The 13,742-nt window shown below is 38.0% G+C and overlaps 1 protein-coding gene across 1 annotated transcript in view; it reads right to left on the bottom strand.

Moving 5' to 3' along the window:
* Window positions 1-13,742, bottom strand: part of LOC127423383 (dynein axonemal heavy chain 9-like) — a 188,103-nt gene that overhangs the window by 122,504 nt on the left and 51,857 nt on the right. The window contains exons 31-40 of the mRNA XM_051667636.1: window positions 13,141-13,428; window positions 8,800-9,010; window positions 8,551-8,678; window positions 8,191-8,299; window positions 5,195-5,342; window positions 4,146-4,320; window positions 3,346-3,519; window positions 1,879-2,086; window positions 949-1,114; window positions 275-377 (exon numbers count right to left, since the gene is read on the bottom strand). Coding sequence (XP_051523596.1) covers window positions 275-377; window positions 949-1,114; window positions 1,879-2,086; window positions 3,346-3,519; window positions 4,146-4,320; window positions 5,195-5,342; window positions 8,191-8,299; window positions 8,551-8,678; window positions 8,800-9,010; window positions 13,141-13,428 — 1,710 coding nt within the window. The remainder of the gene's footprint in view (window positions 1-274; window positions 378-948; window positions 1,115-1,878; window positions 2,087-3,345; window positions 3,520-4,145; window positions 4,321-5,194; window positions 5,343-8,190; window positions 8,300-8,550; window positions 8,679-8,799; window positions 9,011-13,140; window positions 13,429-13,742) is intronic.

Genomic DNA, 13,742 nt, shown 5'->3' with positions numbered 1-13,742 from the left:
TTTAGAAATTAAAACTATGCTCTTTAAATGTGTAACCATGGATTAAAATGTTTTATTATTGTGGTTATAATTATTTATGGGATGCTAACTTAAGAACACATTTATAATGCATTACATACAGTGTACATGCTTCATATAATGTGTTACCAAATTGTTGCAAAATATTCAGATTAAAAAGTATGTACAACCAATAGGGCAGAGAGGGAGATAGTTTCCAGTGTCTGTTATATTTAGTTTTTAATTCACAGTCATAGCACGCAGTTTGAATGAGTACCTGTAGTCGGGGGTTGATGGTAAAGCTGCCTGCAGTGGGGTTCATGCAGGACACGTACTGCACATTGTGGATCTCCTTCAACTGCAGCTTGCTCCTGTCATACCTGAGAGGACACAGAGTTCCGTCAGTCACTGCGATGCTACTCACACACGCCGCTCTGTATGCAAGCCGTGTCTTTCTCTAAATCCACTGCAGCTCAAAAAAATACACTGACATCAGCTGTTCTCCTGCTCATCTCAGATCTAATAGACATGGTAGAGACACTGCAGAACCCAGAGTAGGCATGTTTTTTTTCAATGACAAAACATAGCCTCCGATGACTTGCTGCGCAACAACACAGACAAAATAAACAGAACCTCTTGTGGCCTTGGCACTGCATGATCTTCAATGATTTTATGGTACTTAACAAGATAAACCCTTATGTAACAAATTCCATTATTGTAGCAATTAAATTCAACACATGAGCAAAGGCATCACAATCATACCTAGCATGTCCATTGTGTAAAATAGCTTGAAGCTATGAGGGCAAGCTTGTGCCTCTCTGGGAATGACACTAGCTGTGAAATTGATTTATATGACTGTTAGGGTGTGCTTATAGGCAGATTGTTTAATAAATCATTGTGATGCTCAGTGATAAAAGCATTTAAGCCCAGGTGATTAGCATGTGTGTGTACCAGTGGTTGTAGTCCATGTGTTGACGGATCAGGGTGTGAGGCTGAACAGTGCCGTACGCGTCCACCTCTGGCATGTTCATGTCATCAATGAAGTAGATGAGCCTCTTGCTGCCGGGTGGGCCGTAGTTCCTCCCTGCCTTCTTCTCTAAAGGTTTCTCTAAAACAGCTGTAGTAGAGGTTAGGCATTTTTTTGAATTGCTTATCAACACAGATTTTTCATTAAAGCAAACTCAGCTATTTAAATAGTTATGAGAACACTAGATATAGCCTCATCAATATGAAACATGGCAGAAAAGAAACAGTAAGGAAGAAATCAGCACATCAAAGTTTTGTGCAGGGTTGTTAGTTTTGAGGCCATCTTTATGCAAGTGTATGCCTAAAAGTTGACAAAATAATCTTTTATCAGATGTCCACATTTAAAATGTAGTCTTGCTTTTTTCAGGAAAACACATTTTTGTCCAATCAAATGCTCTCTGGAATGAGAATGTCCCTCCCCCTCATACCATGCCACCTGCTTCTGACTCTTAATAGCAAGTAGAAAATCATGGTTCACAGCTGTGACCAACTAAAGGCTATTAACTATTTAAAAAAAAGGGAAGAAATCTTTGATACTTCCCACCCCAACTAACTGTTTTAATAAGAAATATGTCAATGGAGGCAAGAAAACTGCATTATTCAAGCCATTTCATGGGGTTTTTAAACCAATTAAATTTTATATATATATATATATATATATATATATATAAAAATCTGGACTATAGCCTCTCCTTCTGATCATAAAGTGCTCTTTCTTTCTTTGTGAATAAACAGTGGTAATAGGTAAAAGAGCAAGCATATGAACACATGGGTAAACATGCTGCAGAGTGATAAATATCAAACCAACTGATTGCAAAGACTTTGTCTCCTCTGACGGCACACACAAAAACATACCCTGTAACATGGCTGAGGTAGTGTAGTAGTTAAAGGGGACATTTTTGATGGTGTATTTCTCAGGGTCCAAGGAACTGAGCTTGTCTCCCACTAGAACAGACTTTCCGGTGCCAGCATTGCCCACCAGCATGACTGGTTGCCTCCTCTCCAACAGACGGTCCATGAAATAGCGCACACGGATGGTCTCTGTAGTGTGGACAAGGCAGGCCTGGAGGAGGCACACACTGATTCAGTTCTAATGACCTTCATTTCTCAATAACTAAAGTCCAACAACAGCTAATGTTACAGCTATCATGAAATAAGCTCTGTTTCAAAACCGAGTGAGCCTCCTATGTAGGCAGAATTTTAAAGGGATAGTTCACCCAAAAATTAAAAGTCTCTCATTATTTACTCACTCTCATGCCATCCCAGATGTGTATGACTTTCTTTCTTCTGCAGAACAAAGATTTTTAAAAGAATATCTCAGCTCTGTAGGTCTATACAATGCAAGTGAATGGTGCCTAGAACTCTGAAGCTCCAAAAAGCATATAACGGCAGCATAATATAAATCCAAATGACTCCAGTGGTTAAATCTATATCTTCATAAGGGATATAAGTGTGGGTGAGAAACAGATCAACATTTAAATCCTTTTTTACTGTAAATTCTCCCTGCCCAGCAGGTGGAAAAATGCACAAAGAATGTGAATTGCCAAAAACGAAAGAATGTGAAAGTGAAAGTAGAGATTTATAGTAAAAAAAACAAAAACCTTAAATATATATCTGTTTCACACTCACACTTATATCGCTTCTGAAGATATAGATTTAACCACTGGAGTCATATGGATTACATTTATGCTGCATTTATGTGCTTTTTGGATCTTCCAAATTTGGTCACCTGAATGGTGATGAATGGCAAGTGAATCGTGCATTTAATGGTTCTACAGAGCTGAGATGTACTGTACTTCTTAAAATCTTCATTTGTGTTCAGCAGAAGAAAGAAAGTCATACACATTGCATGAGGGTGAGTAGAAGACTTTTCATTTTTGGGTGAACTATTCCTTTAAGGCATCATCGGCACACTCTCGATGTGAAGGCTAAATATACTACCTTCTAAGATAGCTTCTTTTGGTCAGTTTCTATAATTCATTCAATATATTAAAGTACATATAAAAAGTAGATCAATCTAATAAAAAAATTACTATTTCATCCAATATTTGTGTGTGCAATGAACATTTATGCTTATTACAGTATTGCACCATTAGCTTAGCATTATGCTAAAAGAAATCTCTATTGAAAAAATGTGTGAGTCGAGTCTCCCGTTTGCTTCGCATGTGGAGTGCAATTTATATGACCCATGTTGCTGCCTATGTAGAGCATTCCAAATTGGTCCCGTCTGAGGTTTAATTTCAGTTAGGATGGTGCCTTAGAAAGTTACTTACTCTGTGTAATGACCAATATATGCAAATATAAACACAAACAGCAACAAACCTGGAGAGGAATGTCTGGATCCATGTCAAATTTCGGAACCATTTTTGACCACGGCTCAAATTTTTTAGTCTCGGGATCGATGTAGTAATCAAACACAGTGCCTTGAGGTGGGAACTTTACGGTTTTGAACTCCGTCACCCACCACTTGCTAAATTCCATCCTGTAATCCACGAGCTGGAGTGAAAGCAAACAGAAAATACAGGTTGCAGACAGTTGCTTTTTGATTAAACATATATTATTCATAAGACGTTTGTACGAGCTATGTGTGAATTAATTAAAAAAAATATTTTGACTTGATTGACATGACTAAAGTTTGTTCACACCGCACACAAATACGTATTGGTTTTCAAATCTGATGAAATCCGTTTGATAGACAGCGTAGATAGTATATGGCGTATCTACATCAGTTGCTGAAGTAATGATGTAAGAATCAGCACGATGCCAAGAGACTTTCTCATACAACAACTGAAAGTAGCTGTCAGTCTGGAAAGAAAGGACAGAAAACTGCAGATTTTGCACTCTAAGTCACTTTGGATAAAAGTGCCTGGCACTTTCATATCTGAGCACTTAGACTGAGATGCACCAAAAAAAAATAATAAAATCAGATTTTAAATGGCTTTTAATTCACATATGGATGTGGTGTGGTTCTGATCTGTAAACATGAGATCTTATGTGCTTTTTTTTTCCCAACAAAGAACTAAAGGATTTGAGTTGGATACACTAAAAAATCTGATTTTTGCTGCCTGTCTGAACAAAGCCTATGAGGTTCAGGCAATAGTTCAAGTTATGTTATATCCAACCTGATCCTGGAACATGGTCCCTCCAAAGGCCCAAACAGCTGCAAAGACAAAGTAGAGCTCGTACAGATCTTTATGGCAGTCTGGAGGAGTGTGTTCTGGGATAAGAAGACACTCTAGGAGGTAGCAGAGCATCTGGACCATACTCTGCTCAGGAACTGGGATGATTTTCTTGAATCTGTTCAGAAGAGAGATAGGATTCCTGTAACTACATTATAAAAGGTGAATGTGTATGTTACCTTGACAAGCTATTCCTACCTGATCAGAGCCTTAAACATAATTTTTTTCCAAACAGGTTTTCCAAACGTTTCTGCTGCCCTTTCTGCCCCAACCCCATCTTGCATTTTTCAGTCAAAAACAGGTAGGTTCCATCCCAAAGTAACTATATTTGTTGAGCTAGAAGTAGACATGTTGAGCCACTATAAACAAACAACGAGATGTTTTGGTAGGGCATTTGGTAAGCAACCTACAAATAGCCAACTCATAGTTGGTTTAGTGGCATTTCCGATCTAAAGTGACTCTATACTCAAATCGCTTAATTCACCCTCACTGTTTCAAATAAAATTGTCTGCAAAGTTGGGAGTCTTGGGACAAACTGAAACTGGCTGAAAACATCATATGTTTAACATCTCTGCTGGACTGTTTCTGTGGTTATAATGTGACTGCATGGTAAATAACCCTGATTTACAGATTTAATTTTGTTATACTGTAAATGTTGTAGCATATATGACATGCTTTCCAGGGCTCATGTATTTACTATGTGCTCCTGATTGGAAATGTTATGACATTCTTGTCATTGACAAGTCTGCAGAGCTTTTCTTGGCTCTTTAGTCACATCAATGCGGGTTTGGTTTTACTGCTGAACATGGTGCTCAAAGTGAATTTAAGAAGGCTAAGCTTGTGAATATTAATTCATGCTGATGTTGCTTAATATTCATAGAGCTCTTGGTCATGCAAACTAATTAATATTAACAAGCCATTAGCCTAGAGGGGGCTTAAGGTGATCACAGCTGTGAAAACTTTCCATGATGGAAAACAATCAGTAACGCTACCTTGACCTGAGAGTATCAAGGCATGGTGGGAGGTACTTGTCAAACAAAATGGTCAGATTGGCCTTCTCCGATTGGACTTCTCTCCTGTCAATCCAGCTCGACACAGGTGGATTCCAGCCTAAATCGGCAGGGTTGATGTACAAAATGCCTGTGTGGAGACATACTAGTAAAAATCACACTGAACTAAAGATTCAGATAAAATTATACAGATTCAATTTATAGTTGACTGTTTTTTTACATAAAAATTAAAGATGCACTCAGTAACTTTTGTCTTTGAGTCATCTTGGACTTACACTGACACCTAGTGGCTTGAATGCAGCATCATTTAAAATCAATAGTTTTTAGTAACTGATGCCATTGTAGAAATATAGTATTCACAGTCAGCCACCATTACTTTAATCAATGAGTGAAAGTGTCAAATAACAGGATGGTTACTGAGATTAAGCCAGTAGTATTTAGCTGGTCATGTGATTCTTACATGGCAGCCCCCATGTGCGGACCCTCTCCACGTAGATTTAAACAGCTTTTATAAGGTTACTGATATGACTGGAGTCTTCATTTTAATGTGAGTGGTCATGATTTCCTACATACAGTATATTGCAAAATTACTTCATTAATGAATTCATGTCTTTAGGAGTTAAACTTTTGTAATGAGGAAAAAAATTAGTGAACCTTTAAATATAATTATTACAAAAAATTGCAAATGTTGCAAATGTGTATCTTTAATTACACATTGTAATATTAACACATTAACAACCAGTCTGTTTAAGTCTCAAGAACCTTGAAGGTGCTGTAAGCGATTTGTTCATGGAAAGGTAAGCAAAACATTTTCCTACTCCCTGGAAGATATAACTGAAGTAAGTGTTGTGAGATACTCACTGGTCTCTGTGGCAGCTCTAGAGGTCTCTGACGCTTTCTGCCTGTCAATCATTTTGCGTATTCTCATAGCGTTGTAGTTGCAGCGAATTATTGATGCTTAATGACATTTTTTTGCCATGTTGTTCATTAAAGTTGTCAGCCGAGGGTGCTATTTTGTGGCTGTAGTTTTTGACAACCGCTTCTGCTCGGTGTCTGTCTCAGTAAAGCTCATTTGGTATCTTTGGAGTGTGGGGTTTTGGAAAGAGGGGGCGTGGCTAATCCAACGGCTCAGCTTGTGGAAATTCCACAATGGCTAAAATTGCTTATGGCACCTTTAAGTACACAAACCTTGCTTCATTATAAGTCAGACATGACTGAAAGTGAGTCAGTGAGTCTCATTATTTAATAATAATGAAATTACCGCTCTGATGGATTCAACAAGTTAATTCAATGAGGGATTTGCATTTGGATCCTGATTCATTAAGTTTGGATGTTGATTTTTTGAATATTTTCTTATTAATTGGCTAAGTTTGGATCCTAATTCTTGTAAATTAGATATTGTTTCTTAAAATCTTTTCTTATTTATTGGCTAAGTTTGGATCCTGATTCTTGTAGTTTGGATCTTGTTTGGATCCTGATTCTTGTTTTTTTAGAATATTTTATTATTTATGTATTATATAGTTTGGATCCTGTGGCCGGATTCACAAAAAGTTCTTAAAAAGAAAATTGTTCTTAACTACCATTTTCTTCTTAGTTTCTAAATTAAGAAAAAAGGTAAGAATATTTTGTATTTCCGAAAAAACGTCTTAAGAAAATTGTTATCTTTTTTCTTAAGATTGTCCATAAGAACAAACTTGAGGCATTTAAATTCTAAAAAAAAATGTTCTTAAAAATCGTCGTAAATAGCATCTTAAAGTTAGGATAACTTTACAGTTTACAAATTCTAAAAGGTAAGATACTTCATGAAAACTGGGTTCTTCCAAATGTGACGCGTTCTATCATGTTGAGTCTGAAGTCGCAATGGGCTGTTTACATAGAAATGTAATTTTAGACCAAAACACCTTTTTGACTGTTTTTTTTTTTTTTTAATTTATATCTTTATTTTCAGCTTTCAAACCATGTAAATGTAACACCAAAATTCAAACAATACATGTTGTTTTGAAGCTTCTTAATTTGGTGACCAATCATGCTAATTCAAACGGATGTGCTGCATATAGCACTCTCTTTCCACGATTTTTAGAGTTCATAGAAACATACAAATTATATCATTGTATCACATGTATGTAAAGCTGAGGCTTTTTTCCATTCCCCATCCACATCCCTATCGGAGATGGCCACAGCGGAGACAGCCTCTGCCACCCTTTCCCATCTACCTCCCTCTTACTTTCCGACGTGATATTATTATCAAGCTTCCCAAGGAAAACTTGTCCTTGCAGTAATTTCCTCAACAAGAACATCTTGTCTACTAAAGTTTTTTTTTTTCTTCTTTTCTTCCATGTCAGATTAAAAGTTATCAAATGGTTAGCAGCAAATAAATTCTCCTATGACGGTTAATGTCATTGAACTTACACATCTCATGCACTTTATATTTTAAAAAATGATCACGAGGTGCTTGCTACTTTAAAACATTTTATTAGGTAAATGTATCGTTACGATTTACCAATGTTGGAGTATTGAATTTGTTGTAGGCTATTAGACAAGTCAACCCCATGAGCAGGCTGATCAGACAATGTCAAAGTCTCTTTGTATTCTTAAGAAAAAATGTTCTTAAGAAATAACGTGAGAACTTAAGAATTTGTCAAGAATTGCACTTACAAACTTTTTTAGAATTTATCCTAAGAATGTTCTTAATATTTTTCTTAAGAACATTTTTATGAATCCTGCCCCTGATTCTTGTAGTTTGGATCTTGTTTTTTAGAATCTTTTCTTATTTATTAGTTTGGATCTTGATTTTTAGAATCTTTTCCTATCTATTGGCTAAGTTTGGATCCTGATTCGTGTAGATTGGATCTTGTTTCTTATAATGTTTTCTAATTTATCAGTTGTGCAGAATCTTGTCTTATTTATTAACTCAGTTGTGTGCTACTAGGAAGGCAACAGAGGAGACAGTGAAAGAGGAAAGGAGGGTAAACACTGACCAGCTCTGGAGACAGTTGCTGGAGTGGCAGTGCGTAGGTGGCTAATCTCAAACACCAGCCTCATGGTCGGGTTCAGAGGAATCCTCTCATTACTTGCCAGAGTCAGCACCTACAGTATCACACACACACACACACACACACACACACACACACACACACACACACACACACAGCCTTAGAATGCTGTCATCACCACAAAATGAAAGAACAAAGCCCATCGCTGAAGGTCATTTAAAGGTGAAGCCCATTTTTATGCATTTTCATTGTATGCAGCTGAACGAGTTCAATTTTATAAAGATACTTGAATGCTATTTTCCAATAGCCGATATTGAACTGGAGTTCAGGCTTTCTTGGCTTTACCTTGTTATCATCCATTACTGTGTTCAGTGACTCAATCCACATTGGATCAATATCGCCATCCAGGACAATCCACTTGGGCCCGCTGTGACTGATGTTGGCCAGCTCACGCATGATATTAGAAAACAGCCCTGGGGGGAGAAAGCACACGTGTTGAATCCCACATTCGGCTGCACGTCACGCCGCAAACCAATGTGATGGAACTGCTGTGCCTTTTGAAAGGCAAAAGAGCAAAACAACAGCAGCCCTCACCGTCTTTCCACTCGCGCGTGGCTGGATTTATAATGCCGAACAGCTCATCGTTGGTGACTGCTTTAGGGTTGAGATCAGCCCATACAGGCCTACGCTTCATGTTCTGATATGTCTTATAGAGAGATTTGAGGACCTGAGATTTGCCCGTGCCGGCGTTGCCCACAATGAACACAGAGTGACGAACTGCCAACAGCTCCTCCAGCTGAACCACCTGAGAGAACCATGAAGAAAAGAGCATTATTATATCAAGAAAAAGGCCATAAAATTTCTTTGCTCGATGTTTTTTGTGCTATGAAACAATACACAGGAGAGACAAACTATCTTGGATGGCTAAAAGCAGATTTTCTCTGATCCTGAAAATGTATCTAGTGGTTTTCAATACCATTGTGACTTCCCCTTCATGCCAGATATTTCAAAGCAAAAACAACAAAAGTTAAATAAAATGTTTTCCTTGTCCTGCTCAATGGCAAAAGTAGCAGCAACTAAAGTTCCTGCACCAAGTAGTGCAAGTTCAGCTCATTTTGCAATAAACAGATAAGGTATTAAGCTATGTCCACTACCAGATATGCTCCAAACTTGTCTTCATACCAACAAGATTTGAAAAGTTGTTGATGGGACTGAGCATTCTGAAAGTTATTGTCATTTTGTTATTTTTTAAATTGTGCATATGTGAAATACAGTTCTCAGTTCCTTGTAGTGTTGGGAAGTCCAGCGCTTTCACGTAAAACATTTCTTTCAATGAATTGGTTCAATGAATCGGTATCACATGTTTTGAGGTCACAGAAGTCTGCTCTCTTTTCCAATGAGCATTAAGCATTTGTGACCCGATTTTGGAGCAGAGGGAGCCAGTGCTGAAATATTTCAAAATGATCAACAAACTGTTAGTGGAAGGCTGTTTAAATAGTTAAATACCCAGCAATACAGTTTTCAATTAAGTTTAAAACTTTTGGGGGCCTGGGTAGCTCAGCGAGTACTGACGCTGACTACCACCCCTGGAGTCGCGAGGTCGAATCCAGGGTGTGCTGAGTGACTCCAGCCAGGTCTCCTAAGCAACCAAATTGGCTTGGTTGCTAGGGAGGGTAGAGTCACATGGGGTAACCTCCTCGTGGTCGCGATTAGTGGTTCTCACTCTCAATGGGGCGTGTGGTAAGTTGTGCAAGGATCGTGGAGGGTAGCATGAGCCTCCACATGCGGAGTCTCCACGGTGTCATGCACAGCGAGCCACGTGATAAGATTTGCAGACTGGTGGTCTCAGAAGCAGAGGCAACTGAGACTTGTCCTCCGCCACCCAAATTGAGGTGAGTAACCACACTACCACTAAGTAGTGGGAATTGGGCATTCCAAATTGGGAGAAAAGGGGATAAAAATAAATAAATAAATAAACATATATTTTTTTACTTTTATGTTTATTTTTGGTCAACAACAAGAAATTTGCCATTTAATGTAGGCCTGAAGCAGTTATTGGTGCTTTCATTTATGATTTAATTTATATTGCTTAGTGGCAAAAAACACTGCCCACAATGCAGCTGGTAAATTCTTTTATCTTGCTTTCTTTTAAGACATTATTAAGAACAGTAAATAGCTACAGTAAAAAAAAAAATAGCGAGAGCAGTTTCTAAATGAAGCTAGGAGTGGGCAGAAAAAGAGTAAAATTCGGTGTAAGGAATATTCCGGGTTCAGTACAAGTTAAGTTCAATCGACCGCATTTGTGGCATAATGTTGACTACCGCAAAAAATTATTTCAACTTGTCCCTACTTTTCTTTACAAAAAGCAAAAATCTGGGTTACAGTGAGGCACATACAAATAGAAGGCAAAGGGGACAATCCTTATACGTTTAAATATTTACTGTTTCAAAAGTATAGCCACAAGACATACACAAGTTAACATAATTTTATTGTGATAAAATCGCTCACCTTTTCTGTGTAAAGTTATATCCAATTTTTCAACTTTGTTTCCATGAGGACATAATACCGTAAACCTCAAAACCTTAAAACTACCATAAAAACAATGATTTAAGCAACTTCACAGCTCAAATAATTCACCATTTTAACAGTTTTAACAGAAGAATTAATGTAAGTGCTTTATAAAAATTACAAGCTTCACGTTTCTGCCTTTAAACCCTCCAAATATTGGCCCTATTCATTTCCATCGCAAATGCCTCACTGTAACAACAGAGCAAAATGTAAGGAGGGACGAGTCAACATAAATGTTTGTGTTAATCAACATTATGCTACAAATGCAGTCAACTGAGCTAAACTTGTATTAAAACCTTTAAGGAATTAGCCTCGCAGGAGCCCCGCGCAGACCTCTACACTAAATAGTGAAATTGGATTTCCAATTATGCTCTTACATAAATGTATGTATTGCACTGGCTTTTACTGCATATCTTGCATATCTGCAAGTACTGCAAGTAAAAAATTATACTTTTGTTGCCAATTTGCAGTGAATATTTACTTGCTCACTGAATGTTAGCTCACAACTGACCTTTCACTAAACTCCACACCCCTTTGTTACTGTTGCTTGCTCTGACAAGCTTTGCAGAACTTCCCACAGGAATGAATGGGAGATTGCCGTAAACAGCCCGTTTTTTAAGCAAAATATACTCATTAACAGAAATGATAATAATATTATGTGGGTTGGAATAAAGAGTGACATTGAAAAGCAAATCTATCTGATATTTTTATTAAAATAAATTGTTAAATTACACCCTAGTTTGATTGAAAACTATGGAGACTGTCAATCAGAATCAAGGCAAACGATTATCACAGTTACTTGAAAAGATAAAAGTGTAATTTAATAGCAATTACACACCTGATTACAATAGTGTAAGTGAACAGAAATGCTCATTACATCTCATAACACACTCACTCTGATGCTATAAACTCTTTATTTACTATCACCTTTACTAAGACCTGAATCAGTACATTAACGAATTAACATTGTTATTAGCTTTAATTTACCTTGAAGAAAATGTAGGTGTCCTTGCTGATGTTATACGTATATGTTATATAAAGAAAAAACACTGCGTGTATCCTCTCTAGGTACCTTGTGTTACTACTACAAGTGACCAGGCAACAATGGTTTTTTATTTGTTTTTTTTTTGTTTGTTTTTTTTTTTGGATAATTTCAATAAAATTTCACTTAAAACTACTCAAACACATATTACTTCCGTAGACTCTTGTTAGAAAAAAGCAAACGCTTGTCAGAGAAAAGGGGACACTGACAGTTGCTGAGATCAGAAACGCTTTGAAGGCAGGGCTTAGCGAAGGGTCAGTTAGATCATTTCTGGAGCACTATGAGAACACTAAACATTTAAACAGAGAGTCCCTTCACTCTGAGTGTGAAGAGGAGAAAAAGAGAGAGATTTCCCTCTGGAAACTGATGGTATGTTCAATCAATGGCACTGATGGCACTCCCCGTTGGGTTCTTCAGAGCTGCTTTGGCATCTCAGAAGGTCTGCTGATTGACGCTTTGATCTGATGTATATCAGGGGCCACGGCTAATGGCAGACTACCACTTAAGCAGACACTTCTCCGTTTCTTCGCCGCACCTGCCCTCTAACAAATCAAAAACCAGATGCGACTCGCGGTTTGGCCGGTCAGACAGGACTCATCCCATTGACCCGGCGGTCTTCAGTCAGATGCGTGTCTCCTCTCGTGCTGTGGCGAGGGTTACATACATCGCTGAGAGCCGGGCCTTGATTGATGGAGTGCTGTTATGTTGTTTCTCTGGCTCTTTGACCTGTCTGAGATTGCACTTATTTCCCCTGGCTCTGGTGAAAGAAGTGGTTGATATCTAGACTTCGGCCTAATGCAGAAAATTAGAGCCCTGCTCCGGCACCTGAGGCACTATTACACTGTAATTCCTGCTATCTTAGATTTGTCCAATATATCCACTTTCAGACTGCTTTGACACTAATGTCTATTTGCTTCAAACACAACAGCAGGTTTATGGCTCTAAAAGGAAGATAATGTGCAACAGAAGAAAAAATGGCCCAATCAGGGCTGTAGTGGTTGAGTCAATAACTTCTTTGAGTCCTGATGAACCTCAGAGATGCTCTGGACTTCCTTTCAATCATGGATTGATCAGTATGTAGCAAAGATACCTCTACATAAGAGCAATATACTATATAGCCCATATTTTAGAACAGAGCGTAACAAGAAAATGCATATACACTACAGATACTTTTAAGATTTTATTAATTTCCATGACTTTCCCAGGCCTGAAAACCCCAATTAAGAATTTCCTGACATTTCCAGGTTTTCCTTGACTGTGGAAACCACAAATATCAAGCCATGCTGTGATTTCTTACGAATTACATATCTTTCCCCCACATTTACCTTTAACACAAAGTTGTCCTCTGCCTGCAGTTTGAGGTCCAACACAGACTGCTTAACAAATTTCTCAAAGTCCATGTCCCTTTTGCGGGGCACGTCTAGAGCCGGGAAGAGGTCCACAATGAGGCCCATAAAGACAGGCATGTCATCGGTCACGATCTTGGGGACATTGAAGTCTCTAAGGGCTCTCATCAGCACCTGGTCCTCCGGTCTGTCCGGGTCCCCTCTCTTCAGAGAACCAGCCACCACTAGTACTGATTTAATGGCCCGCAGTCCCCAGTCATAGTGATCCTGAGAAGCAATACAGAAGAAAAACAAGCACAGCAAGAAAGAAGAAGAGGAAGACAAACAGTGAGACTAAGAGTCAAATAAACTGGAACTATTGCAGGTGCAATACTATTACACGCTATTTAATAATAATTGATTCAGCCAGCTTTAATTTTTCATTTCATTCACATATTTCACAGTCTGTATCAGATATACCTAAAAACAATTTATAGAGCAATGGCAATAAGATAGTGGGATTGACAGCATTTTTATTAGAAAACAATTGGGTGTCTCATACCACTGCAATCGAATAAAGTCCTGATGACAGATAAACATTC

Source organism: Myxocyprinus asiaticus, chromosome 32 (assembly GCF_019703515.2).
Source record: "Myxocyprinus asiaticus isolate MX2 ecotype Aquarium Trade chromosome 32, UBuf_Myxa_2, whole genome shotgun sequence".
Taxonomy (NCBI): Eukaryota; Metazoa; Chordata; class Actinopteri; order Cypriniformes; family Catostomidae; genus Myxocyprinus; species Myxocyprinus asiaticus.
This window is presented reverse-complemented; position numbering and strand designations above follow the sequence as displayed.